Below are 27,578 nucleotides of genomic sequence, written 5' to 3'. Positions count from 1 at the left end.
TAAGTTGGATGCCTTTCAAAGACTTAATATAGGGGAATTTTTTTTTTTCATTTTAATCTTTTTAAAATTGCTATCATATTAGGTATGGGCAAAAAATATATACAATGTTTGAGGAAATAATTTTTAACGGTTTCATATCTAACATACCTTGCTTCTCTTGTGTTGCCTATTCTCTTCTAGAAGAATAAAAACTGTGGCAGGCCTGCGATGGCTGTGGTTGAGGAAAGAGGCCACAGCCACAGCCAGCAGAACCATGCTCAGCAGCAGCCTAGCCCCGCGTGGAAGAGGCGTGAACACCCTCGGGAGAGGTGGATGTGCACTAACGGTTCCCAGCTCTGACCTCTTTATCTGAATGCGGTGATTGGTTTTATCTGAATGTCAGACAAAAGGGTGTCTACGTCCAGGAAAGACTCTAAACACTCTGGACGCTGCTGCGGCAGATGGTGACCGTGACCCAGTGATACCACTCTCCAGTGGGCAGCCAACCCAGTCTCCTAATCGTAAAGGACATTCATAGCAACACTACGAAAAAGAAACACTACTGTTCTGACCCAGAAAAGTGAAATGTAAAACATAAAATACACAGGTTCTAACTAAGAGGCAGACAGACCGGGCACGGTGGCTCACGCCTGTAATCCCAACCCCTTGGAAGGCCAAGGCGGGTGGATCACTTGAGGTCACGAGTTTGAGACCAGCCTGGTCAACATGGTGAAACCCCATCTCTACTAAAAATGCAAAAATTACCCGGATGTGGTGGCGGGCACCTGTAATCCCAGCTACTTAGGAGGCTGAAGCAGGAGAATTGCTTGAACCTGGGAGGTGGAGGTTGCAGTGAGCTGAGATCACGCCACTGCACTCTAGCCTGGGCAACTCCTTCTCAAATAAAATAAAATAAAATAAAATAAAATAAAATAAAATAAAATAAAAGGCAGAGAAACAAAGGAGATTTCCTCTGATCTTAAAAACAGAAGTATTTGTTTCACAGCGTGGATAATTGAAGATCTGCATAGAAATCACCTAGGGTCCCGCCCTCCCTCACAACAGACTGGGATAGAGGGAAGGAGGGCAGGAGGTGGGCCCCTTGTCCACGAGAGCCTCCTCCCACCCCATCCCCTTCCTCAGGAGGGCGGCCTGCCCAGTGCAGGCTCCCTTCTCCCCAGGTAAGACCCTGGCGTCTCTACAGGAACACCCACCTCCCTTCCCTGCAATCCACTCCAGCTGCTCACGGCCAGTCAAGGGGGGCACTCTTCAGAGAGGAGCAAACGGTTTGGAGGACAGCCTGAACTCCAACGTACCAGGTGTGGCTTGCCAGGAAGCACAGAGGAAGGATGCAGGTCCCGAGAAGGAGGAGGCGCAGGAGGACGATGAGAGAGAAGAGAGAGAGACAAGAGAGGCAGACTGCCCAGCCGGGGGCTGAGCACAGGATCTGGCTGAGGCCCCCTGGGGAGGGGCAGAGGCAAACAGGCTGCTGCTTCTAGGCTGCTCGGGAAGATACAAGCTTGAAGGGGCTGCAAGGCAGGACTCACTGAGGAGCAGTCATGTGGATGCCACGCCTCTCACATGGCACACACTGACATGCAACTCACATGCAACACAACACAACACGCATGTACAATGTGCTTATACAACACTGACAACACACACTGCACACAAACACACACAACCTATACAACACATACCCAATACGTGTGACTCACAACACAATGTGCATTTATAACACACTCATACGACACATAACCAATACATGCAACTCACAACACAACATGTGCGTACAACACACTCATACACACATACAGCACACGTAACTTACATACAACACAACACGCACGTACAATGCACTCATACAGCACACACAACACACAACTCACATACAACACGCACATGCAACACACTCATACAACACACAACACTCATACAACACACAACACACGTAACTCACAACACAACATGCACACACAACACTCATACAACATACATACAATACATGCAACTCACAACATACACACACAACACACTCATACAGCTCACGTACAACACATGCAACTCACGTTCAACACAACATGCACGTACAACACACACAACACACGCAACTCAACACAACATTCACGTACAACACACTCATACAACACAACACTCATACAACGTACACACAATACATGCAACTCACAACACAACATACACGTACAATACACTCATACAACACATACAACACATGCAACTCACGCATAACACAGCATGCATGTACAACACACTCATACAACATATAACACATACAACATGCACACAACACACGCAACTCAACACAAATACATGTACAATTCACTCACAACACACAACACTCATACAACACACAACACATGCAACCCATAAACACATGTACAACACACTCATACAACACACAACACTCATACATCACACACAGTACATGCAACTCATATACGACATACACATACACACATACAACACACAACACTCATACAACATACAAAGCATGCAACTCACAAATACACGCACAACACACTCATACAACACACAACACTCAAACGTACAATAAGTGCAACTCAACACAATATGCACATACAACACACATACAACCCATGCAACTCACATACAACACAACACACTCATACAACACATTCATACAACACACACTATACAGATTCTAAGTATGAAATAGAAAACAGCACACGCACAGTTTCTAAATTTGATGAAAACTTTTTTCAAGAAAGTCGTCCAACATCCAAACTGGTACCATGTCCTCATTTTCAGCTGCTGTTCAGATTCAAGCATTTTTATCATCTACTCTATGAATTATAATAATACAGCATAAACCCATTTTTCATTTTACACCCACTTTAGTGTGGGGTACTCCAAAACAGGGGCCAGGAGCCTCAGAGTCGTCCCTCGGAACAAAACACAACCGACACTCAGAGGCCAGGAAGGGAACTCGGGTGGTGACACACACTCTCTCATCTGCAGAGCTCTGCTTCAAATACTTTACACGTAACCAGGCTGGAACGGGTTGGTGAGGGTACAGACATGGCAAACTGAGAAGAAACTGGCAGGTGGAGAAAGATCAGTCAAAATCCAAGGAAAAATGCTGAACATTTTCCACAAATAGTTCACACAACAGATGATACTCAGGCTACTGAAAGTTTATTGAGAGGGGTCTTGCTCCAAAGAAAAAGTTCTCTCCCAAAGTTATCAAAGATTCACAGCAGGCACCTGCCCCCAACACACCATCTTCCGAGGGCCTAGGAGTCAAAAAGAAGGTAAGACAGTAGTAAGGGTACAGGGGGAGGAGAGCGGGAGGGGACCGAGAACTCGGAACCAAGAGATGGGCGGACACTGAATGCCTGACTCCAAGGTTATCACCTCAGAAAACAAGTGTGTTTAAGTCCGTAGTAACAGTGTTAGTACTTTCACTGAACCTGCACTCAACACTGGAGAACCTCCCTGTGTTATAAAGACGATCTGAAAAATAACATTAATTCACAATGTAGAGTGATGATTCAGCCACAGAAAATAAAACTGACATAATCCACTACAAGTCACACTATGTCTTTCTTTAAGACTGGTTTATGATGCAGAAAAGAGGCAGTTTGAGATCTAAAATACTTAAACTGGCAAAAACCTTGTTTCCCTGAATTCTCACAACCATGGCCCCAGCTAGAGTAAGACAGAGTGGTTTTCAGAGCTTCCAGAACAGCAGAACAGATCAATCATAAATATGCAAAAGTGATCTGAAAACAGAATTAATTAATATTCCACGTTTTGGCTTAAACTAGTCATGTGATTTCCAATAAGTGGGAAACATTCACACCAATTTTTATAAGAAAGTTCAATGTGAACACATAGTACAGAACATTGCCTTTGTTTTGGAATTTATTTATTTAATATGACAATTTCATTTGTATTTAGTTATTCTTGATGTTGAATGCTCATCTTTATTAATGATGAGCTACCCATTTTCTGACTGAGGAAACAGAAAGTTGTCACTGCCTAACAGCAATACTCAAAACAGCCTGTATGAAAGGAAAAGGTATATCTGTGTGCACACAGATGCATACACATGCATACACGTACCTATACATGTACACACGCGTGTACATATGTGCATACACATACACACATACACATGTGTGCATGAGCACACATGCATGCACACATATGCACATACATGCATACACACGCATATGCACATACACGTACACTCATATACACACGTACACATGCACACACATACATGCATATACACGTGCACATGGACACGTGGACACGCACATACACACGCATACACACATGCACACACATGCATGCGTACATGCATACGTAAGTATCATCTCAGGTACGTGGATTCAAAATTCTGATGCAAACAAGAATAATTACAAAACAAGGTAGGGTGTCAACAAGTGAGAATTGAGATGAAAGTTCTGATATGTTCCAGAGACAATACGGGAGGTCGTCACATCACATAAATATCTTACCCATTTTAAACGTGACAATTCCTGCCAACATCGGCCTGGATTAAGATGATTTCATTGACATAAGGAACAGAAAATATAGTATTTATTCTAATGAGATTCTGTAATCATTACATTATTTTCACAATTATAAGTAATCACTAAATAACTTCCTCCCAAGGGTCTAAAAATAAAAATAAGATAACAAAAGAAAGTCACAGTCCTGACAGCTTTATCATGCAAATCACAACTGTGAAAATCAAGCATGTTTTTGAGACTATGCCCTCCTCAAATATCCTTCATGGAATTTTGTACCAGTAATGGCTGGTAATTAATTGTTATACCAGCTGGAAAGTATATCATTGGGGGTACGTGAAGTAAACATGTAAAGAGAAATGAACACACACACTTGAACCCAGGCCTCATTTCACAACTGTTTCCTACTTTCGATTTGCTTAGTTTACCTCATGAGGTACCTCGAGGAGAGAAAGCAGAGCTGGGATCTGCCCCGAGGCTGCTTCGGGAAGAGCTGGGTGGGCACCAAGACCCTCAGACCGAGGGCTGAGCTGCGTGGCTATGACCCCATCACTGCAGCTCCCCAAGCGTGTGTCCCTGTGTGTCACGCAAACCCCTGCCACACAGGTGACACACGCCACACGCCTGACACAGGCTCAGCACACAGGGAGCGATCAGTAAGTGGTGACTAGAGAGAAGTGACGGCCTTCAGCGTGGATGGAGAAAACAGGCCACAGACTCACAGAGGAAATGCCACAGATCCACAGACGGAGAAAACACCACAGACGCACGGACGGAGGAAACACCACAGACGCATGGAGGGAAGAAAAGTGCCACAGACGCACGGAGGGAGGAAAAGTGTCACAGACGCAGGGACGAAAGAAAGGCCACTGACGCACGGATGGAAGAAACGCCACAGACGCATGGACGGAGAAAACGTGCCACAGAGGCACACACGGAGAAAACAGCCCACAGATGCACGAACAGAGGAAACGCCACAGACGCACGGACGGAGGAAACAGGGCAGAGACGCCCATACACCAGTGTGGAACGTCGGACAGGAATGTCCCGGCCATGCACTGTCCACTCCCCCTAGAGACTTCCCACCCCAGAGCACTCAGGATGGCTGTGGAGCTCCTGCCACGCACCCCAGAGGCGAAGCTGGGGAGCCAGAGATGAGCAGGTTCACGTCCATCAAATGCAGCTGCAATCCCTGTAATAACTGGAGGTCACTATTAAACAGAAGGGCACTTCACTTGGAATAAAAGCACTCTGCATAAAAGAACTAAAGATTGGCTGGAGACAGCTTAGAAACCGTCACCATTATTCTTGTTAGTGACAGCGAAGCTTCAAGAGTGGTCACTTTTCCTGTAGAAATCCCATAGATGTGATTCCTGGAACTCATTTAGAATATTTCTTTCCCAGAAACCACACAACCAAGAACTTAATAGTGCCGTCTCTTGACCAGAAAGATTCAGATTTCTGATGAAACTAAACCCTGTCCAGCCTCCTGATTCTAGAAGATGCTATACAGAAAAGCTAACTCAAAGGGGTCTCATTTCTTTTGTCATCCACGACACATAAAAAAATTTTTTAAATATACAAAAAATGTAGGAATTGTACAGTGAATACCCATGTGTCTACCCCCTGGATCACAGACTAGATTTAAATGTAAAGTTCTAAAGTTTCCTAGCTAAGGAAATGTGCAGTGTAAGCCTCTACCTGGTTAGAACCAAGGGGAATGGAATGAGCTTTCCCCAGCCTTGCTGCTCAGCTGGGAGGGGCTGCCACAGCTCAGCCACCCCACCCCAGAGCACCCGGGATGGCTGTTGAGTTCCTGCCACCCACCCCAGAGGTGAGGCTGGATCCCCATTCGCGGTGTTAAGAATGAGCCAGCCTTTAGAGGCCATGTGGTCTATACTTGAATAGAAAATGTTCCAGGAAACTAAAGATTCCAATGCGCGCACTGAATTCCTAACCATTTGAAACCCAGGCTCCTCATCTATACACGAAGAACAACGCTCTCTCCTGGGAAAGCATTTCAGAAGGACGAAAAAGGATCCACATGAGAGCAGCTGAAAACTACAAGGCATCATGCAATTATAAGCCTTTTTCTATATCTTTGTTTCAAGTAATGTCAGCATTCTAAATATTGCAGTTCATCCCACATCACCTTTCAGGAGCAAATCATAACGATCAAAACTATCAGCAGAATCACTACCAGCTCAGTCGCCATGTACTTCTTCTTCCTGCATGACAATTCCTGCAGAACGATGGGACCATCCAAGAATGGCTCCCTGCCATCATGTGCCCATTCTCCTTCCCCAGGGGGCTATTCCTGTACTCACGGGGCATGGGAAACCTGTATAACGCCACCAGAAAGTCCTTGTTTGACTTACACACTTCCCAGAAGGGCTGATTTTATCCAGAATCCTAACTGTGTCAAACACTAAACCTAAGAAATCATCAAGAAACCAAGGAAATGTAAGGCCATGTCCTGCCCCGGGTGCATGGCTACTAGGGGAGAAATAGAAAATGAGACATGAAAGGAAACTTTTAAGATATTCAGACCATCACTGGATGATTCCAGGAACCCATTACAGATCATTGCTGTTCCTAATAACAGGAAAGAAATTCTAAAATCCCAACAGGCATGGTGAGTCCCTCACTTGCATGAAGTCAAAATAATAATCCATCACTCTCTTCAAAAGGACAAAAGAAAAACTCTACTTCCTCTTCATATTAATTTGTGTACAAGCGACTTAAGTGAGAAAATCTTAATGTCTGGACTGTGATATCAATAGCAAAATAATCCCAAGATTCCCAATTAAAAGATACAGACGGGCTGAATGAATTTAAAACAAGAAAAACCGACTATATGCTGCCTACAAAAAACTCAGTTCAGCTGCAAAGACACACATAGACTAAATGTGAAGGAATGGAAAAACACATTCCACATTAATGGAAATCAAAAGTAAGCAAGAGTAGCCATATTTATTTCAGATCAATCACAATTTAAGTCAAAAACTGTAAAAAGGAGAAAAAAAGGTAATTATATAATAAAGAGATCAAAATAGCAAAAGGATATAACAATTACGAGTATATGTGCACCCAACAACAAAGCACTCAGATATATAAAGCAAATATTAGTAGATCTAAATAGAGAGAGAGGTCGGGCGCGGTGCCTCACGCCCATAATCCCAGCATTTTGGGAGGGATGTGGAGGCAGGTGGATCACCTGAGGTCAGGAGTTTAAGACCAGCTTGGCCAATATGGTGAAACCCTGTCTCTACTAATACAAAAAATTAGCCCAGCATGGTGGCACATGCCTGTAATCCCAGCTACTTGGGAGGCTGAGGCAGGAGAATCACTTGAACTCAGGAGGTGGAGGTTGCAATGAGTTGAGATTGCACCTCTGCCCTCCAGCCTAGGCAACAAGAGCAAAACTCTGTCTCAAATAAATTTATATATACATATATATGTATAGAGAGAGACAGGGAGACACCAACACAACAATAGTAGGAGCTTCAAAATCCCACTGTCAGTACTGGAGGTCATCTAGACAAAAAATAACAACAAAACATCAAATTTAAAGTCCAGTGTAGACCAAATCGACCTAACAGACATTTACAGAACATTTCATCCAAAAGATACAAAATGCACATTCTTCTCAGCACATGGAACATCCTCTAGAATCCAGCACATGCTAGGCTACAAAAGAATTCTCAATACATTTTTTCTAAAATTGAAATAACATCTAGGATATTCTCAGACTCTAACAGAATAAAGCTATAAATCAACAACAAGGAACAGACACTTCTCAAAAGAAGACATTTATGCAGCCAATAGAGACATGAAAAAATGCTCATAATATAGAATGAGACCACCACTTCTCCTGTTGTCTTTCCCAGCTTTTCCCCATCTCCCCTTTTCCCTAGTTTATAAGACAGGAGAAGGGGGAGAAAACAAAAAGTTAGAAAGAAACAGAAGTAAGATAAATAGCTAGACGACCTTGGCACCACCACCTGGCCCTGGTGGTTAAAATAATAATAATAATATTAACTCCTGACCAAAACTACTAGTGTTATCTGTAAATTCCAGACATTGTTTGAGAAAGCAGTGTAAAACGTTTTGTTCTGTTAGCTGATACATGTAGCCTCCCATCATGTTTTGTCTGAGGCTAGTCCTGCTACAATAATCACTCGCCATCAGAGAAATGCAAATCAAAACCACAATGAGATACCATCTCACACCAGTTAGAATGGTGATCATTAAAAAGTCAGGAAACAATAGGTGCTGGAGAGGATGTGGAGAAATAGGAACACTTTTACACTGTTGGTGGGACTGTAAACTAGTTCAACCATTGTGGAAGACAGTGTGGTCATTCCTCAAGGATCTAGTACTAGAAATACCATTTGACCCAGCCATCCCAATACTGGGTATATACCCAAAGGATTATAAATCATGCTGCTATAAAGACACATGCACACGTATGTTTATTGCGGCACTATTCACAACAGCAAAGACTTGGAACTAACCCAAATGTCCATCAATGACAGACTGGATTAAGAAAATGTGGCACATATACACCATGGTATACTATGCAGCCATAAAAAAGGATGAGTTCATGTCCTTTGTAGGGACATGGATGGAGCTGGAAACCATCATTCTCAGCAAACTATCGCAAGGACAGAAAACTAAACACCGCATGTTCTCACTCATAGGTGGGAAATGAACAGTGAGATCACTTGGACACAGGAAAGGAAACATCACACACTGGGGCCTGTTGTGGGGAGGGGAGAGGAGGGAGGGGGAGGGATAGCATTAGGAGATATACCTAATGTAAATGATGAGTTAATGGGTGCAGCATACCAACTTGGCACGTGAATACATATGTAATAAACCCGCACATTGTGAACATGTACCCTAGAACACAAAGTTTAATTTAAAAAAAAATCAACAACAAGGAGAACTTTCAAAACTGTATAAATACATAGAAATTAAACAATATGCCCTTGAATAGCCAATGGGTCAATGAAGAAATTAAGAAGGAAATTTAAAAATTTCTTGAAATAAATGAAAACAGAAACACAACATATCAAAGTTTATGGTATACAGCAAAAGCAGTATTAAGAGGAAAGTTTATAACAATAAACTCCTACATTTAAAAAACAGATTTAAAATAAACAACCTAACAACGAACTGCAATGAGCTAGAAGAGCAAGAACAAATCAAATCCAAAAGTGGTAGAAGAAAAGAAATAACAAAGATCAAAGAGGAACTAAATAAACTTGAAACTAACAAATATAAAAATGAAGAAAAAAATGTTGGTTTTTTGAAAAGATAAATAAAATAGACAAACCATTAGCTACACTAAACAAACAAAAAGAAATCCCAAAGAAATAAAATTAGAAACAGAAAAGGAGAATGACAGTTGATACCACAGAAATACAAGGGATCATTACAGACTATTTTGAACAACTATATGTCAACAGATTGGAAAACCTAGAAGAAATGGATAAATTCCCGGACACGTACAACCTACCAAGATGGAACCAAGAAGAAACGGAAATCCTAAAACAGACCAATAATGAGTAACATGTATGACTAAGTAATAATAAAAAGTCTCCCAACAAAGAAAAGCCCAGAACTAGGTGACTTCGCAACTGAATTCTACACATTTTTGTTTCAATTCTTCTCAAACTATTCCAAAAGTATTGAAGAGGAGGGAATCCTGCCAAGTTCATTCTTCAAGACCAGCATTACCCTGATACCAAAATAAGACAAGGACACAATAAAAAGAGAAAACTATAGGTCAATATCTGATGAACACAGATGCAAAAATCCTCAACAAAGTACTAACAAACTGAATCCAACAGCAAATCAAAAAGATTATACACCATGATCAAGTGGGATTTATCCCACGATGCAAGGATTGCTCATCAAACACAAATCAATAATCATGCTACATCACATCAACAGACTTAAGGACAAAAACCATAATATCATTTCGATAGATACAGAAAAAGCATTTGATAAAATTCAACGCTGCTTCATGATAGAAAGTCTCAACAAAAGAGGCACAGAAGGAAAAATACCTCAACACAATAAAGGCCATATGTGACAAACCCACAGCTAACATAATGGGGAATGGGGAAACACTAAGAGCTTTTTCTCTGAGATCTGTAACAAGACAAGGACGCCCACTTGTGCCACTCCTATTCAACACAGCACTGAACGTCCTAGTCAAGAGCAGTCAGGCAAGAGAAAGAAATCAAGGGCACCCAAAGTGGAAAGGAGGCACTCTAATTATCTGTTTTCAGACAATGTGCTCTTATAAATTAAAAAAAAAAAAAGACTCCAGCAAAAATCTCTTTGAACTGATAAACAAATTGAGTAAAGTTACAGAATACAAAATCAACATATAAAAATCAGTAGCGTTTCTATAGACCAACAATGAGCCAGTGAAAAAAGAAATCAAGAAAGCAATCCCATTTAACTACAAAAATATAAAATAAAAATAAAAATACCTCAGAAGAAATCTAACCAAGAAGGTTAAAGATCTCTATGAGGAAAACGATATTCTACCCTCTGAAGGTAGAACAGTGGCTTCTAGAGACAGGAAAGGGCGGCGGGAAGGCAGAAAGGGAGAGGTTGTCTAATGGATACAAAATTACATCTAGATAGTAAAAATAAGGGTTAGTGTGCTATAGCCTTGTAGGGTGACTATAGTTTACAATTTATTGTATATTTTCAAGCAGCTAGAAGACTGGATTTTAAATATTCCCAGCATTAAGAAATGACAAATGTTTGACATGATGGACATGCTAATTACCCTGAGTTGCTAATTACACACGAAAAACATGTATTGAAATATCATACTGTATCCCATGAATATGTACTATAATGTGTCCATTAAAAATAATAATTCTTAAAAACCCAAGGGTCATTTCTCATGTGTCCTATGTCAGTGTTGTGGTCCATTGGTGGAGACCTAGGCATTTGCAAGTAAGACTATAGTCACTTGAGCTGAAAGCAAATGAATCGTCACAAAAATTACCACTGGCACCAAGTCTTCTTTCCAGAATTTCCTGCCCACAGCACTGCCACAGTCACTGTGGGCAGGAAAGACACGCTAGCACCCAAGTTTCAACCCCAGTACAGTTGATGCTTTTATTTCTCTGGTTTGGAATAGGTGTGTGTTCATAATTTACGTTTACTCCAACTGTCCCCTTGCTTAAATAGCTTCTTAAGGATAACTTCCTCTTACTAAATCCCAACAGCTTCTGAGCATCCATTATATTCTCCAAAGTAAATAAAAAGAGAAAATGTGTTGAAAGCCTGATAATGTTCACTTAAGAATCCAGCATGATGTACAGCTTGAAATGGCTACTCCACCTTATTCCTTTACATGACTTTTAAAGTAGCCCCAGTTATTATACATAATTGAAGTCATAATTTCTGCAATACCATTAGGTCCACGAACGGTGGGGCCAGGGGACTTCAAAGTCTGTCTCCGATTTTTTTTTTTTTTAAAAAAGGAAAGCTCATGAGAGTAGGTAATGAAAATAAATATTCACACAACTCGGAACAGGGGATGGTGAAACATAAAGCTCCAGCCTGGCACAGGTGTCCAGCCAGTGAGGGTGGGGACACAGACTCATACGGTCCCCACAATCCCTCAAAAATGCCACAGACAGGTGGGTGGCCTGAGACAGAGCCAGGCTCCGAATTCCGGGAGCTGTCTGGCTCATGTGCACCTCATGTGGTCCACAGTGCACGAGGATGCCCAACGTCACCAGTCCCGGTGCAGAACACAAGAATGCCCCATGGCATGAGCCCCCGCTGCACAGCATAGCCCGAAGGTGCCAGCTCAGACTCCTACACACGCTGGTCACCAAGGCACTGCCCTCCAGGAAGGAGGACCCCAGAGGTCGTGGCAGGGTGAGGTTCTGTTCTTCATCATCCCCGAGCAGAGGGGAAAGTCCCAGCAGACATTTGGGGAGCCTCTACACGTGGTTCTGGGACTCTGAGTAGAGGTTCAAAGATGTCCCCAGGTACACCAGACTCAAACCTAAAAAAGACCCATTCTTCCAGATATGCCCAGACTGGAACCTATATAGGCCATCCTTCCTAGCTTTTCTCTGGAAAAGCAGGCTTAAAAGAGTATCGACTAAAAGGGGCCACCAGGAAGACAGAAGTCCTATCTTTAAAAAAAGATTTTTTTTTTTTTTTTTTAAAAGAGGCACTGAGGCTCTGACCCATCTGAGCACAGAGTACATGCTTGGCAGCCTCTGTCAGAGCAGAGCAAGTACACACATGCTCTCCATGCCCTGTGCTCCCAGCACCCGTGCTCCCCGCACCCATGCTTCACACGCCCGTGCTCCCCACACCCGTTCTCCCCGCACCCGTCCTCTCCACGCCCATGTTCCCTACACCTATCTGTGCTCCCCATGCCTATGCTCCCTGCAGCCGTGCTCCCCGCACTGTGCTCCCTGCGCCCATGTCTGCTCCTCGAGCTCTCTTCCACTGGTTTCCTCTGTACATCCCTCTTGATAGTCACTGTCACCTCGAATCACCTGGCTAAATGGAGGTAAAGAAAAAGTCTAGAGTAGCACATTGGAGGACAGAGTGGAAGTGGCTATTTACCAAGCAGGGCTATGAGATGAGCGCATCTGATCCCCATTAATCCTGACGGTCAGTTGATTAGCCCTGTTCAACAGCTGGGGACACTGAGGTGTGGAAGGACGGGCTTGCTTACCCCAGACGATGCTGACAGTGTGGGCCCAGCCCAGTCCCACAGCCACCAGGAGGAGGCTCCTCACTGGGCAGGCGCGGAGGTGCAGCCCAGAGAACGCTTGGGACCCTGGCACAGACTCCTCAGGAAGGAAACAGAGAAAGGCCCACAGAGACTCAAGCAGCACAGAAGAAGGTCACCCACAAGTTAAAAATAGATGTTTGTGCTTTACCGTCCCAGAGTGCTAAAAATCCAACCCACTCACACGCACAGCCTGACTTGAGCCTGGCCTCCTGCAGCACTGGGCTAAGCGAGAGACGTACCTGCCTCTCTCCCGACAATAGCAGACTTGGCAGCTATTCTTCAATGTACTTGACACGCTTCCGTGAGGGATTAAGCGACACTCTGTCGACACTGGCTAAGTTTAATCCTGACACAGCCAACCAGCTAGATCTGCAGTGAACAAACAACTTACTTTGGATGATTCTGCCACTAACAAAGACCCTGAATCTCCCACCAAAGCTTAGTGACACGACTTACCTTTCTGTTTTCATTTCAGGTACACTGGCCCACATGATCTAATTTACCTGCTGATAATGCCTTGGAAAGACCACCAGGGGGCCCCACACCATTTTCAGCTTTAGAGGGATGTGAATTTCCCTTTGATGAGAAAGGTGATGGGGAAATAAAACAAGGATCCAAAACAGATGCCTGTGTGTTTCCTGGGAGTGATAAAGTCAGGAACTGCCTCTGTGTGTCAGGCGAGGGAGTAACAGAGACAATGGCACCAACTCCTGAGACAGAGGACCTGATGCATGGTGCAGCCACCGCCTGTGGCCAAGGAAATTCCAGGGAATGTAGACCCCAGTTGTATGGTACAGCCACCATGTGCGACCACAGAAATTCCAGGAATGCAGACCCTCAGTCACATGGTACAGCCACTATCTGCAGCCACAGAAATTCCAGAGAACGCAGACCCTCAGACACATGGTACAGCCACTATCTATGGCCATGGAAATTCCAAGGAATGCAGACCCTCAGTCACAGGGTACAGCCACCATATATGGCCACGGAAATTCCGAGGAATGCATACCCAAGTCGCATGGTGCAGCCACAGCCTGCAGCCACAGAAATTCTGGAGAACGCAGACCCCAGTCGCATGGTACAGCCACTACCTATGGCCATGGAAATTCCAGAGAACAGAGACCCTCATTCCCATGGTACAGCCACCACCTATGGCCACGGAAATTCAGGGGAACGCAGACCCTCAGTCACATGGTACAGCTACCACCTGTGGTCACAGAAATCCTGGGGAACACAGACTCCAGTCGCATGGTGCAGCTACCACCTGTGGTCACAGAAATCTTGGGGAACACAGACTCCAGTCGCATGGTGCAGCCACCACCTGCAGTCACGGAAATTCCAGGGAATGCAGACCCCAGTCACATGGTACAGCCACCATCTATGGCCACGGAAATTCCAGGGAACATAGACACCAGTCGCATGGTGCGGCCACCACCTGTGGCCATGGAAATTCTGGGGAATGCAGGCCCCAGTCTCTAAAGTATGAACTTCACTGCAGTGAATGTGGAAGAGTTTCTCTCTGTGCAGAGCTCAGTATCCAGAAGGGGAGATGGCCCCAGGAATGCCTTCCTCCTCTTCAGAGCTCAGGGCCTAGGGCTGACACCCTTGGGAGGGGTCCTTGTTCAGCAATTGTGCCTGTGGAGGGTCCCCCAACACTCATCGTGCACCTCCTAGGAGCGGAGGCTACAACAGGGAGCCAGAGACCAAGCTCTGCTCAGACAACAGTGAGCTGATGGCCTTCCACTCTAAGTTCAACAGGGACCCAGGGACCAAGCTCTGCTCAGACAACAGTGAGTTGATGGCCTTCCACTCTAAGTTCAACAGGGACCCAGGGACCAAGCTCTGCTCAGACAATAGTGAGCAGATGGCCTTCCACTCTAAGTTCAACAGGGACCCAGGGACAAAGTTCTGCTGAGACAACAGTGAACTGATGGCCTTCCACTCTAAGTTCCAACTGCATGGAATGTGTATTCCATGAATGCTTGTTAAATGAATGATTCATATAAGGTCGTCTGTGTTGACCTTTGCTGGTCTGCTGACTGTGAGCTTCAGAGCATAGGCCTCATTCCTGGAGCAGCCAGCTCTTCCCAGAGCGACAGCCGCTGCAGGGCAAAGCCCAGAGCTTGTCCTGCAGCAACACACTCAGGACCCTGCGCTGGGCACGCTGGGGGCCTCTCCAGCAGAAGATCCCCAGCCCTGACCTTGCAATACCAGTGAACCCCAGGGGAGTCCCAAGTGCTCAAAATCATGTAAATGTCCATTGTGATTTAACATATCAATTTTAGAAGAAAGGGCATATTGCCACCTCCCTCCTCAAACTAGGGACTATAAATCGATCCATCACCCTAACTGAGACTCTGCCTTAAATTCTGCTAAAACTACCATCCAAACACTCAAATTTACATTAGCGTTAAGGGAAAAAAAAAAACTAAACCAAACACCTGTAAGAAACGGTCAAGTAACCTGTGATACATCAACCCAAAGATTAAACATGAAAACAATGAAGTAGCAAGATATTAAAAGAATATAAACTCTATGTACATCATGGCCCAAGGTTCTAAAATTACACAGAGACAAAGACTGGAATGGAAGGGGGATATGTTTACAGATACATTTTTTATTTTTTAATATTACTTCTCTAATGTATGATTTGACTAACCAGATAATTCAGCAAAAAATAAAAAAATTAATTATGCCTATAGATAAATATGTAAAGAATCCTTTTCTTTGATGCCAATGGAATTAGTTTGGGTCTGACCCACAGTCTTCAATCTTTTAATTAAGACACAAAAATCATCTTTCAAGCTGTTAGGAAAAAAAGAAGAAAAAGATTGAAAACCAGGAGCCCAGAAGAAAAGGACTCGCTATGTATCACAGCGTCTCTCCACGCCTCTCCACCCCGGACAGTGCTCCCTCTTTCCCCATTTTCATACCTACTGCACAAAACACTTAGTAAAGAACTATCTCAATTCATGAGTCACACAGCACAAAGGGCCAGTGTCGCTGCCAAACATACCCTGCAGCCCCAAAACGAAGAGGCAACTGGTTCCTTCCTTCCTCAGTGAAGGAAGAATGAGAGGCTGCTGGTTGTCATTTTAAATCTCACACCTCAATGTCTTAGCACTTTCCTGCTTTGTTGGTTTCCAGGGCTTATTAAAATTAACCACCCACCCCCCCCCCCCGCGGATATTGAAGAAAGAAAGCAGGAAGGTTGTGCAGGCTTCCAAGAGGCAGAGCCCTGCTTCCGCGGCCACCTCTGTCTTTCTACCCACAGCAGCCGGGTTTACCAATTAGTCTCCCTTAAAGAGCAGTTTATGCTCATCGCGAACAAATGGATGCAATTGCTTCTTTTGAGATGCAGCAAGTTTTGGGCCCTCAGCAAAAAAAAAGAAAGAAAGAAAGAAAAAAAGAAAGAAAGAAAGAAAAAAAGAAAGAAAGAAAAAAAGAAAGAAAGAAAGAAAGAAAAAACAGGGCACTGGCACAACAGTCATAACCTCTGCGTGGCACACACACAGAAGGAAAGTTAAAGCCCTGGAGGCGGAGGCGTTCGGAAAGGGAAGGTGGAAGTAGGAAGGACGCCCACGGGATAGAGTGGTCAGAAACAGACCACCTCACCAAAGGGCGCCTTAGACGTTCCAGAGGACAAAATGCCCCTCTTTCCAGGGTAAACACCCATTTGCCAAACTCAGCCAGTGACGGCAAGCAGGAGTTTGCTTTTTTTTTAAGGCGTCTGAGTAACGATGACAAGAGCAAGAAATGAGCTTAATAATGGGACTGACAGGGCCCTGGGCTGGTGACTCAGCTGATGTGCACAGCATCAAAAGCCAGGTTCCTCAATGCGCTCCCTCTGCAGTTCAGGACAGCACTACAACTCACCCCATCAATCACTGCTTAAAAAATCAGTTCTAAAAAAAGACGACCCATTTGAAAGCAGCCGGAGGAGGAAGACAGAGAGTGTCTCACAGAATCCAACCGCTTGTAGCCTCGGAACCATAACAAGAATATGAAACTAGCGGGTCCAGTGTGAGGCAGAACAGAGACGCCGTCACGGCTCTCAGGAGGCTGAGCAGGAAGCGCATGGCTCAGGCCCTGCAACGCCCTAAGGGCGCCTGGAGCAGCCCACAGGCCTGTGTCCTTCGTGTGGGTTCACCTTCCTAGTTTCCTGGGTAAATTCAATGTACAGCATTTATTCGCCAAGAAAAGAACATTCAAATCAAACTACTGTCATAACTCTGAAGGGCTCTTAACACTCCAGTCCACACGTTCAAAAGCCCACAAATATCAGTGCTGCCACTGTGCAGGTAACAATGTTTTGGATGCATCATGCACGTAACCAGTAACGATGTTTTCATGTTTTCCGTAGCCATCTCATTCAGGATACTAAAATGATCTGTGACGACTTGATACTTAGTTATCTGTGATTTTCAGATAGATTTAACAAGGCTACTTGGCCAAGAAGGCCTCACCCTCCTGAACCCGGGCACCGATGCCCCTACGTGCACCCGGGGCCTGGGGAGCGCAGTCTCCACCACCTCTCGCTCTTCAATGTTAAATGTCCTCCCGGAGCGCCTGCGTCGTGGGCCCAGGCTCGGCCCCTCCTGGAGAGCCCTTTCCACATTACAGGACAGGGGAAGCCCAGAGCCCGCGCTGCGGCGCCGCTGACGTCCCGGAGTCCCCGCTTCCTGGTCCTTCCCGTCCGCGGAGGCTGGCGGGGAGGGCCTGGGACCCATTTTAGTTTTCGGTTTTGTCACGAGCCGGAAGGCGACAGCACATGCGAGCGCAGGAAACCCTTTTTTAAAATCTTCCAGCGGAAACGCGAGGGGCTGCCGGACTGCCTCGGAGACGCCAAGCGGGAACCCAGAGCACCCCTGCCGTTTCCCGCATTGCAGCAGCCAGGACCCCGCCCACGCCGCGGGGGGCCCGAGGCGACAGGAGGCCCGCCGGGATCCGGCCGTTTCTTCCTCGACATGCTGGGGGGTGGCGTGGGGCGGAGTTGGGGGGCGGGGGCAACTTAAGAAGTGATCGCGCTGTACCCAGGATTCGGAGGGGAAGCCCGGCGCCATCCTACAGCTCAGAGGCAGAACGACCCCGGAAGGTGCTCCAGGCGACCCCCTCTACCAGGCTCAATTTAAAACATAAACCGGAGAGGGTGGAAAGCTCACTATTTTCCGAATGGAGGTTCCTACCGCCATGTTCCTTCCTCCTCCGCCCCACCCGGCAAGGACCCCGGGGCTGCCTTGCCGGCTCCCGCCGCCCCGCAGGTACCCCTGCCGCTCCCGGGCACGGGCTTCTCCCCAGTTCTTCCCATCGCTTCCCCGCTCTTCTCCCCAGTTCTTCCCATCGCTTCCCCACCTTTCCCCGGGTCCTCCCATCGCTTCCCCCTCTTCTGCCCGGTTCCCCCATCCCCTTCGCCCTGTTCTCCCCTTCTCCCTCTTCTCCCGTTCTCCGTCCGTCCCTCCCTCGCCGCCCGGAGGGGGGCGCGCACCTTGATCATGTCCCCCGCTGGTCAGCACGCCGATGGCCTTGCCGGCCCCGGAGAGGTGCTCCAGGAACTTCCGCAAGGAGCCCTTGGGGGCCCGGGAGTCGTCCGCGTCCAAGGCGAGGAGGCCGAGAGCAGCCGCTAGTCCGGGTGCGCAGCAGGCAATGGAGACCCTGCCGGCGCGCGCCCGACTCGGAAACGCTGCCCTGCCCGCGCCCCCGCCCGGCCCTAGCGTCAAAGGGCCTTGACGGGCGGGGCCCAAGCGCACAGGAGGGGCTGCGGGGGTGGGGGCGCGGCTAGGGGCAGGGGCAGCGGCAGGGAAAGGGGCAGAGAAAGGGGCAGGGGCTGGCCGGGGGCGGGTGTGGGCAGGAGGACCTACGCGGGGGTCATCGTAGGTGGCTGCCGCGCTAGAGGTGGGTGAGGTCGCGGAGGCGGGGGTAGCACCACAAGTGGGCGGAGTCCCTGGGGGTGGGGCCGCGTTGCCGGTGCGCTAGCCTCGCGGGTGGGTTAGAGGACTCTGGTTGGGGCCTTTAGAGATGCCCGGAGCGCCACAGGTGGGGGCAGGGGCAGCGACCGGGGGAGGGGAGACCGCAAGGGGGCGGGGTCACATCGTTCGCTGGGCGGGCCAAGGCAGGGGGGAATAGAACGCCGGGAGCATCTCCCGGGGGCGGGGGGGCAAGGGAGACCGTGAGTGGGCGCGAACGCCGGGGCCGGTGGAAACCCCGCACTTGCGGGGAGCGCCGATGGCGGGGCGGGGTGGAATTGGGGCGCGGAGACCCCACCTGGACGCGGAGGCTCGCGGCAGGCCCGGTAGATCCGGCTGTTGTCAGCGCCGAGCCCGGCCGCGCGCACAGCTTCTTGTTGGCGGCAGGATTCCTCCTGGGGCTGCGCTAGGAGCCTCTGCGCGCGGCTTCCTCGATCCCCGCCCCCACGTTTTCTCTGCAGCCTGAGGTCGGGAAGGACGCACGGAGAGTGGATCCTCCAGGTGGTGGGAAAAGCTGAGCGCGGCGAGCTTAGCTATGACGAAGCTGCGATTTCCCGGGTCCACGGGGTCTGTGGCGCTCCCGGGCCCCCAGCCCGTCCCGTGGGGAGAAGAATCCTTGGGGTGGGGGAGAGTATCGGGGCGCTACCCTCAGAGACGCCTGGGCGCGCGAAAGTCAGAGTGGGACAGGAGGAGGTGCAACGGGACTGACCTGGCGGGGAGGCGGGACGACCCTTCCTCCCTACGGACAGGCGCGCTGCTGTACGCTGTGCCGACCTCGGCTGACTTCACCGGCCAACTCCACGTGCTGAAATACGCACATCCAAAGCGCTGTGCCAGTTGCCCATCCACAGCTTAGCAGCCTGGTGCCAGTTACCTGCGATGGGAGAGGGAGCAGCCCCTACAAAAGCACGGGCTTATGGGATCCCGGTTCCTTCAGTGCTCACCCCACGAAGAAGGGCTCCCAAACGGCCCCACTCGAGGGCTTTCCGGAGGATGGTCCTGCGCAGTGGGTGTTGGTTGAACAGATAGGAAACAACAAAAGAGACTAAGAAGAGGTTTGTTCTATGAACCCGGGAAAGTGAAGCAATCGCAAAGGAGAGTCTCACCAAAGGGCAATCCTGGGGAAAAGATGGAGAGGCATGGATTTTTCTTGGATGTGTGCCTCATCCTGGGGCTCATCCCGCTGAGCATCAAATATTCATTGCAAAAGAGGAAAAAATATATATGCTGCAGACAATGCTGGATGGTCTAATCTCTCCCTTGGCCAGAATTAACGGCGAAATTCCTAACCCCTCGTGGTCCTCAGAATCACCTGTCCTATGCACACCCCCATTAAACCACTGAAGTCCAGTTTCTGGGAGCTCAGCCAGGAAATGTGTATTTTTAAACAAACCACCTAGGTTATCCTGATGAATGCAAAGTCAGAGAGCGCTGCTCTCATGCAGTGAACCTGAGCATTATTCTATTAATTAAAAGGGAGAGGCGAATCCTGGCTGTCTTAAGGTGGCAGTTGAGTGGCCTTTGCCTTCTGGCGGGCAGAAGAGCAGACCGAGGCTCTAAGCACCTGCACCCACAGCTGGGCTCAGGATCTGTGCTGGAGAATAGAAGGGCTAATTTAATTATTCATGCCTTTTTAGAGCATGTTACATGTGGAGAAGGTGGGCCACACTGAATTTTATTTTAGCCAAATACCCGTTATCTCCTTATACAATTGATATTTTTATATTGAACATTAGGGGATTGGTCATTTGTCATCAAATTGTCTGTAATACAGAAAATGATAGATACAACCTAACAGTTCAAACATGATGAGTTAAATAAATGATGGTAAAAATATGCGCTGCAATAATATTTATTTGCTGTTACCGCTACAAAGATATGTGTCTACTGACATGGAAATATGTTCAGGACATACAAATAAGTGAAAAGGCAGGCCTAGACGCAGTGCGAGCCTGTGTGTGAGTGCGTGCGTGTGTGTGTGTGTGTGTGTGAGTCTGCATACATATGTAAATGTTTCTGAGCATTTTATTTCCTTTCTTTTGCTTAGTATAGGCAATGCCATTTTTCTCTGCGATGAACAGGTATTGTTTAGGGAATAGAAATAGCTAATGAAAAACAATAAAATTTAGAGTGTCAAGACCCCCAAGGTTACGGATTATGTTCAAAAGTTTGTCTGCGTATAAGGGCTGGGGTCAGGGTGGTCACTGACGGTCCTCACACATCTGTTCTTATGAGTTTGGCCCCTTGCTCAGTCAGTCAGGGAATTAACATATATTAATATATACCTGTAGCAAAGATGGAAAAGAATAGCTATGGCTTTTTTTTTCTTTTTTTTGAAAGTCATGTATTTCAATGTTGCTACAACTAGAGTTTTTTGTTTTTTATTTTTTTTTAACTTTGGCCTTAGCAATGAATCTTCTAATTTAAGAGGAAGATATTACATGCGGTGCTGACCGTACAGCTTCCACCCAGTAGGACCTGAGGTGTGTGCTTGTTCTTTATTGTCCCTTGACAGATTACTCCAAAGGCCCACACCAGCACACACTTATACCCCAGGAATGATTAATTACTCCTTGGGCCAGGAGTTCAGGCAGGCTTCACTGGGCCCTCTGCCCCAGGGGCTCTCCAGGGCTGCAGCAGGTGTCTGCCTAGGGCTGCTGTGTCTTCTGAAGGCTCAGGCTCATCAGGGGAGGAGCTGCTTCCATGCTCACTTCTGTGTTGCTGGCAGGATTCTGTTGCTTGCAGGCTGTTGGACTGAAGGCCCCAGTCTCTCTGTGGCATCAGCTTCAGGTTGCCCTCTGCCCTGGGCGGGTGACTGGCTTTGCCAGAACTAGCACCTACCAAGAGCCAGGGGGAGAGTTCCAGTGGACAGAACCTCAGCTCCTCCCAATCCAATCTCAGGAGAGACCGCCATCTCTTTTGCCTGGTTCTATTCATCAGAAGTGAGCCGCTGAGTCCAGCCCTCTTCTAGGGTCTGGCTGTGAACACTAGAGACAGCGGCCAAGGGGAGCCACTTGGGAGGGTGGTGCTGCCTGGGACCTGCCTAGGACAAGGTGAAGGAGAACATGCATAGGGACAGCTGCCCTTCCCACTTCCCCTCAGTGGTGAGCGCAGGAGTTGCCGATGTGCCCTAAAGGAGTTCTGGCATCCCAGGAGGGAAGCAGCTACCAGCCATGAGGACACCATGACCCAGTGCCCCAGCATGTGGGGCTGCACATCCCAGGGCTACCTGAGCTGCAGCCTCTTCCCCTTCTCTGCTGTCTCGGCCTGTGCATGGAGTGGGCATCTCAAATCTGCAGGGGCCAAACTGAGCTCAGGCCTCTGCACCCCCCACACAACCCCCCATCGCTCAATCTTCCTTACCTCAGCTCCTGGTGACTCCATCCTCCCAGGGGCTCAGGCTGAAGCCTTGCAGTGCTCTTCCACCCTGGCATCTAAGTCCCTCAGGAAAGTCCCCATTGGCTCTTCATTGCATCTGGAGCCACTAGGGCCAGGCCACGACCTTTGACCTGGACCGGAACAGGCTCCCTCCTCATCCCCTGCTCTGCCCCAACCTCCACCCCACCTCCATGTCTCGGGTGTCCTCAGCTTCAAAGTCAGGGTGCACCTATCAGGATGTAATTCAGGCATCTTCTCTGCTGACTCGGAGTCACAGACCCCACACAAGCCACACTGGCCTGTCCTCTGGTCCCTTCAGATCCTGGTGCTGCCCAGAGGCCCATGCAGGCACCCGACAACCTCAGGCCTAGCCTGCTCTTTCCTCAACCCAGGCCCTCCTCTCCCTACCGACTCTGCCCACTTTCCACAGGTCTGTCCTGCAAGGTCTCCTGCACGGTGAGGCCTCCCCAGATCACCCTCTTAGAAATTTTGGGCTCCATGCACACTCCTGTTCCCTCCCTGCTGCTCTTAAAACATCCTCGTCAGTGTCACACATGGGGCATTTCACCTATCTGCTGGGCTTCTCGAAAGGTCCCCTGGCTGAACTCTGAATGCCGTGGATTCAGAGATCTTTGACTATTCCCTGCTGCAGTCCCAGGGCAACAGCAGAGCCCAGGACAGAGTGAACCTGTCATGGGTGCTGCTGAATGAATGAATGAAGGAGGGAGGGAGTGAGTGAGTGAGTGAGTGAAGGAGTAAATGAGTGAGTAAATGAGTGAATGGGTGAGTGAGTGAGTCAGTCAGTGAATGAGTGAGTGAGTGGATGAGGGAAGGAGAAATGAGTGAGTGAGTGGGTAAATGACTGAATGAGTGACCGTGAGTGAGTGAATGAATTGCCAAGGGAGTCAATGAGTGAATGAGTGAGTGAGTGAATGGGTGAGTGAATAAGTGAGTAAGTGAATGAATGAGCGTCTTAGTGAATGAGTGAGTGAATAAGCAAGTGAATAAGTGAGTGAATGAGTGAGTGACCGAGGGAATAAATGAGTGATGAGTGAGTGAGTGAGTGAGTGAATGAGTGAGTGAGTGAATGAATGAGTGACTTAGTGAATGGGTGAGTGGGTGAATGAGTGAGTGAACAGATGAGTGGGTGAGTGAGTGAATGGGTGAGGGAAAGAGTGAGTGAATGAGTCAGTGAGCGAACAAGTGAATGAGGGAGTGAAGAATTGAGTGAGTGAATGAACAAGTGAGTGAGTGAATGAGTCAATAAATGAGTGAGTGTGTGAGTAAAGGATGAGTGAATGAGTGAGTGAAGAGGTGAATGAGTGAGTGAATGAGTGAATGATTTGAGTGAGTGAATGATTGAGTGAATGAATGAGGAAATGAGTGAGTGAGTGAATAAGTGAGTGAATGAGTGAGTGAATGAGTGAATGGGTGAGTGAGTGAAAGGGTGAGTTAGGGAATGACTGAGTGAGTGAATGAGGGAATGAATGAGTGAATGAATGGGTGAGTGAATGAGTGAGTGCGTGAGTGAATGGGTCAGTGAATGAGTGAGTGAATGAGTAAATGAATGAGCAAGTGAGTAAAAGGGTGAGTGAATGAGTGAGTGAGCGAGTGAAGGAGTGAATGAGTGAATGAGTGAGTGAGTGAATGAGTTAACGAGTGAATGAATGAGTGAGTGAATGAGTGAGTGGGTCGCTCAGAGGAGATGAGGACAGGAGTTGCCCTCTGACTGCTACAGTAGACAGGAGCTGAAGGAGTCTGAAGGGTGGGATGTGCTCACTCGGTACATACACCCTGCTCCACACATCCCCAGAGAAACCTAGTCTCACCAGAGTGGTCGCTTGAGAATTATTAGTAACAACCTTTTTCCCAATATTTCATATATGCAGGATGATTTCTTACTTTCCTTGAAAATGCCAATCGTTTTTTGGACTTGGAATTCTCCACTGCTGGTCCACGCCACTGTATTCTCCCATAGGGGTATCCCCCGAGTTGGAGAAAGAGTCATTCCCAGGAATGGATAAAAGCCAGAAGGGCATCATCAGGTGGGGCACCTTCTCCTATCATCCTCCCCTTCCTGTCTGGGTTACCCTGAGTGACTTGGTTTGGAGGTCTACAAAATGCGGACATATCAAATTTAGATAAAAGCCTAAGCAGTTTAAGAGGTTGCAGTGCTAGCAGGAAGGTCTTTGGCTCCCGGCACCCTCCTCCTGTCCAGTCTCTGCTGGACCCAGGACTCTGACTCCACCTTCGGCCTTGGGGGTTTCCTCCCTTCCTTCCCAGCCACTGAGCCGGCTTGGGCTAATCTGCAACCGCAGAGGTGCAGCCCTCCTCCTTTCCTCCTGCCTCTTCCTCTCTTCTCACTTTCCTTCTGCTTCTTTCAGGACTTTGGAAAGTCCAAGAATAAGCAAAACTGTAGACCAGAAAACGCTGCCTTGAGCCCATTCCCCTCCCAGCAGCTTCCCTTCAGACTCCTTGATCTTGAAAACTTATTTTGCTTCGTATCTAGATGCTAAACTTTATATAGAAAACAGGTGGGGTTGGTTTCTTGGCCGGGTCCAGTGACTCACACCTATAACCCCAGCGCTTTAGAGGCCAAGGGGGAACGATTGCTTGAGGTCACATGTTTGAGACTAGCCTGGGCAACACAGGGAGACCTCGTCTCTACAAAAATTCAAAAAAAAAAAAATTACCTGGAGCGATGGCACATCTGTAGTCCCAGGTACTTGGGAGGTCGAGGCAGGAGGATCACTTGAACTCAGGAGTTTGAGATAACAGTGAGTTATGATTATATCACTGCACTCCAGCTTGAGTAAGAGAGTGAGACACTATCTCCTAAAAAAATAAAAATAAAAAGTGCTGGAGTCCAAGCCCACAGCCAATTGCGACATGTAGATCTTTCATTTTTATAATCCGCCTCTCTTGTCTAAGTGCCAAATGACACTTTCATTGTGTGCAACTACTTCCACTTTTGACTGGCTTCTCTTTCCTTATGTATTAAGAATCAGGTTGCATAGAGTTCTGAGAAAATAAAATAATAAATCAGCTGCGTGCCATGGCTCATGTCTATAATCTCAGCCCTTTAGGAGGCTGACACAAGGATTGCTTGAGACCAGGAGTTTGAGACCCGCTTTGGCCACATAACGAGATCCTGTCTCTACAAAAAATAAAAAAATAAAAATAAAACGTTAGCAGGACATGGTGGCACACCTGCAGTCCCAGCTACTCAGGTGGTGGAGGCCTGAGGATTGGCTCGAGCCTGGGAGGTTGAGACTGCAGTGAGCCGTGATCATACCACTACACTTTGGCCTGAGTGACACAGTGAGACTCTATTTCTAAATAATATAATATAATATAATATAATATAATATAATATAATATAATATAAAAACAGATGGAAGCTTCCCAAGACTTTGATGCAGAAACAGGTCGCCCTGAACCAATTACAATTAATGTCCAAAAACCGGAAAGAAATGAAAGAAAGAAGTTGGATTATTTCTGTAAAGTATGAGGCCACTACAAGTTTTACTTTCTCTAGGACATTTTCTCAGTGGTGTCAACTGAAGTCCACTTCACAGAATGACTTCATCTCCTGAGCACGTTGGAGAACGATGATTAAAGAGACTTCCTGGCACTCCCGATATTTTTAGTGTCACATGGAAGCAGCAAGAGTCATATGTGTGAAATAGGTGGTATTAAAGCGGAAGACATTGGTTTGTTCTTTCATGAACATCATCGGAACATTTCTCTAACGACTAGCCTTATGTCAGAAAATGGGGAGAGAGAGATGGTTGTTTATTGGCAAATAAGTTACATAAATTTCCCAGTTAGAAAAACAATCATGATTTTAGCCTTGTCAGATGAAGTCAGATATTCCCTATGCTTCACTTATGGAATGCTACCTCTGTATATTGATTGACCAGTATCTTCCACAGACCTGTGATCTGTCGCTGTGTATAAGCTTGAATTCATAACTACCAGTCCTTGAAGCTCCCTTGCTTCCTGCGCTGAACTGAAGTGGCTCCCAACTGAGGCATTCAAGGGAAAACTCACTGAAATATTTGAAACCACCGCCATGAACAAGAATGCTCTTCCTGTATGCTAGGATGTACACCCAGAGCGTTATCTCATTAGTTGTATATGCCAGCATCCCGCAGGATCTTTTACCTTTTTTGGGTGTCAACTTCGAGATTCTGATGTAAGCTGCAGACCTCTTCCTCTTCCAGGCGGGCTGGAGGAGAAGGCTGGGCTGGAGAGGAAGGCTGGGCTGGAGGAAAAGAGTGGGCAGGAGGGAAGGGTGGGCTGGAGGGGAAGGGTGGGCTGGAGGAAAATGGTGGGCAGGAGGGGAGAGAAGGAACCTGTGGTCTTCCTCAGGTTGCAAGAGAAAGAGAGCAGATGGGGAAGGATCAGTTACGTCTTCATCTCACATGCGGTAAATCAGTCCTCTACATAAGCCTTTATATAAGATAAGGTGAACATAGACCAGCTTCCTGTGGAGATGTAGCTATCTGTAACTATCTGCTTAGGAACAAAAGGAAAGGCAGTTTCTTGCATGATTCAGCTTCCAACTTAATGATTTTTTTCCGTTTTGGCTGTGAGTTGGGGTCCCAAGGCTTTATTTTTCCCTGTACACTATATTGTATGTGAAAATTGTTGTTTGGGACCTAAAGTTGTTTACTTACTCCACCTGCATCCGTTAGCTCCATTTCCATTTGGAGTGGCTTCTGGAAGGCTGGAATTGAAATCCACCAGTGCCCATTTCAAGGTATTCCCAACATTGCCTGGGAAAAAGGAGCCCGGATACGCTTCCCTGTGGATGCAGGTCAGTCATCATAACGCACAGAAACAGCGTTGACCTCAGCCTGGAGCCATCGTCCTGAAAGGGGATTCTTCTCAGCTCGGGCCCGAGACTGATCCCTGAGAAGCGGCCGCTCCATC

The 27,578-nt window shown here is 47.1% G+C and overlaps 1 protein-coding gene across 1 annotated transcript in view; it reads right to left on the bottom strand.

Moving 5' to 3' along the window:
• LOC144338332 (uncharacterized) overlaps positions 1-27,578 on the bottom strand; it is a 343,881-nt gene that overhangs the window by 174,346 nt on the left and 141,957 nt on the right. The window contains exons 2-3 of the mRNA XM_077987058.1: positions 18,785-19,074; positions 4,488-4,522 (exon numbers count right to left, since the gene is read on the bottom strand). Coding sequence (XP_077843184.1) covers positions 4,488-4,522; positions 18,785-19,074 — 325 coding nt within the window. The remainder of the gene's footprint in view (positions 1-4,487; positions 4,523-18,784; positions 19,075-27,578) is intronic.

The sequence above is a fragment of the Macaca mulatta genome, chromosome 20 (genome assembly GCF_049350105.2).
Source record: "Macaca mulatta isolate MMU2019108-1 chromosome 20, T2T-MMU8v2.0, whole genome shotgun sequence".
NCBI lineage: Eukaryota > Metazoa > Chordata > Mammalia > Primates > Cercopithecidae > Macaca > Macaca mulatta.
This window is presented reverse-complemented; position numbering and strand designations above follow the sequence as displayed.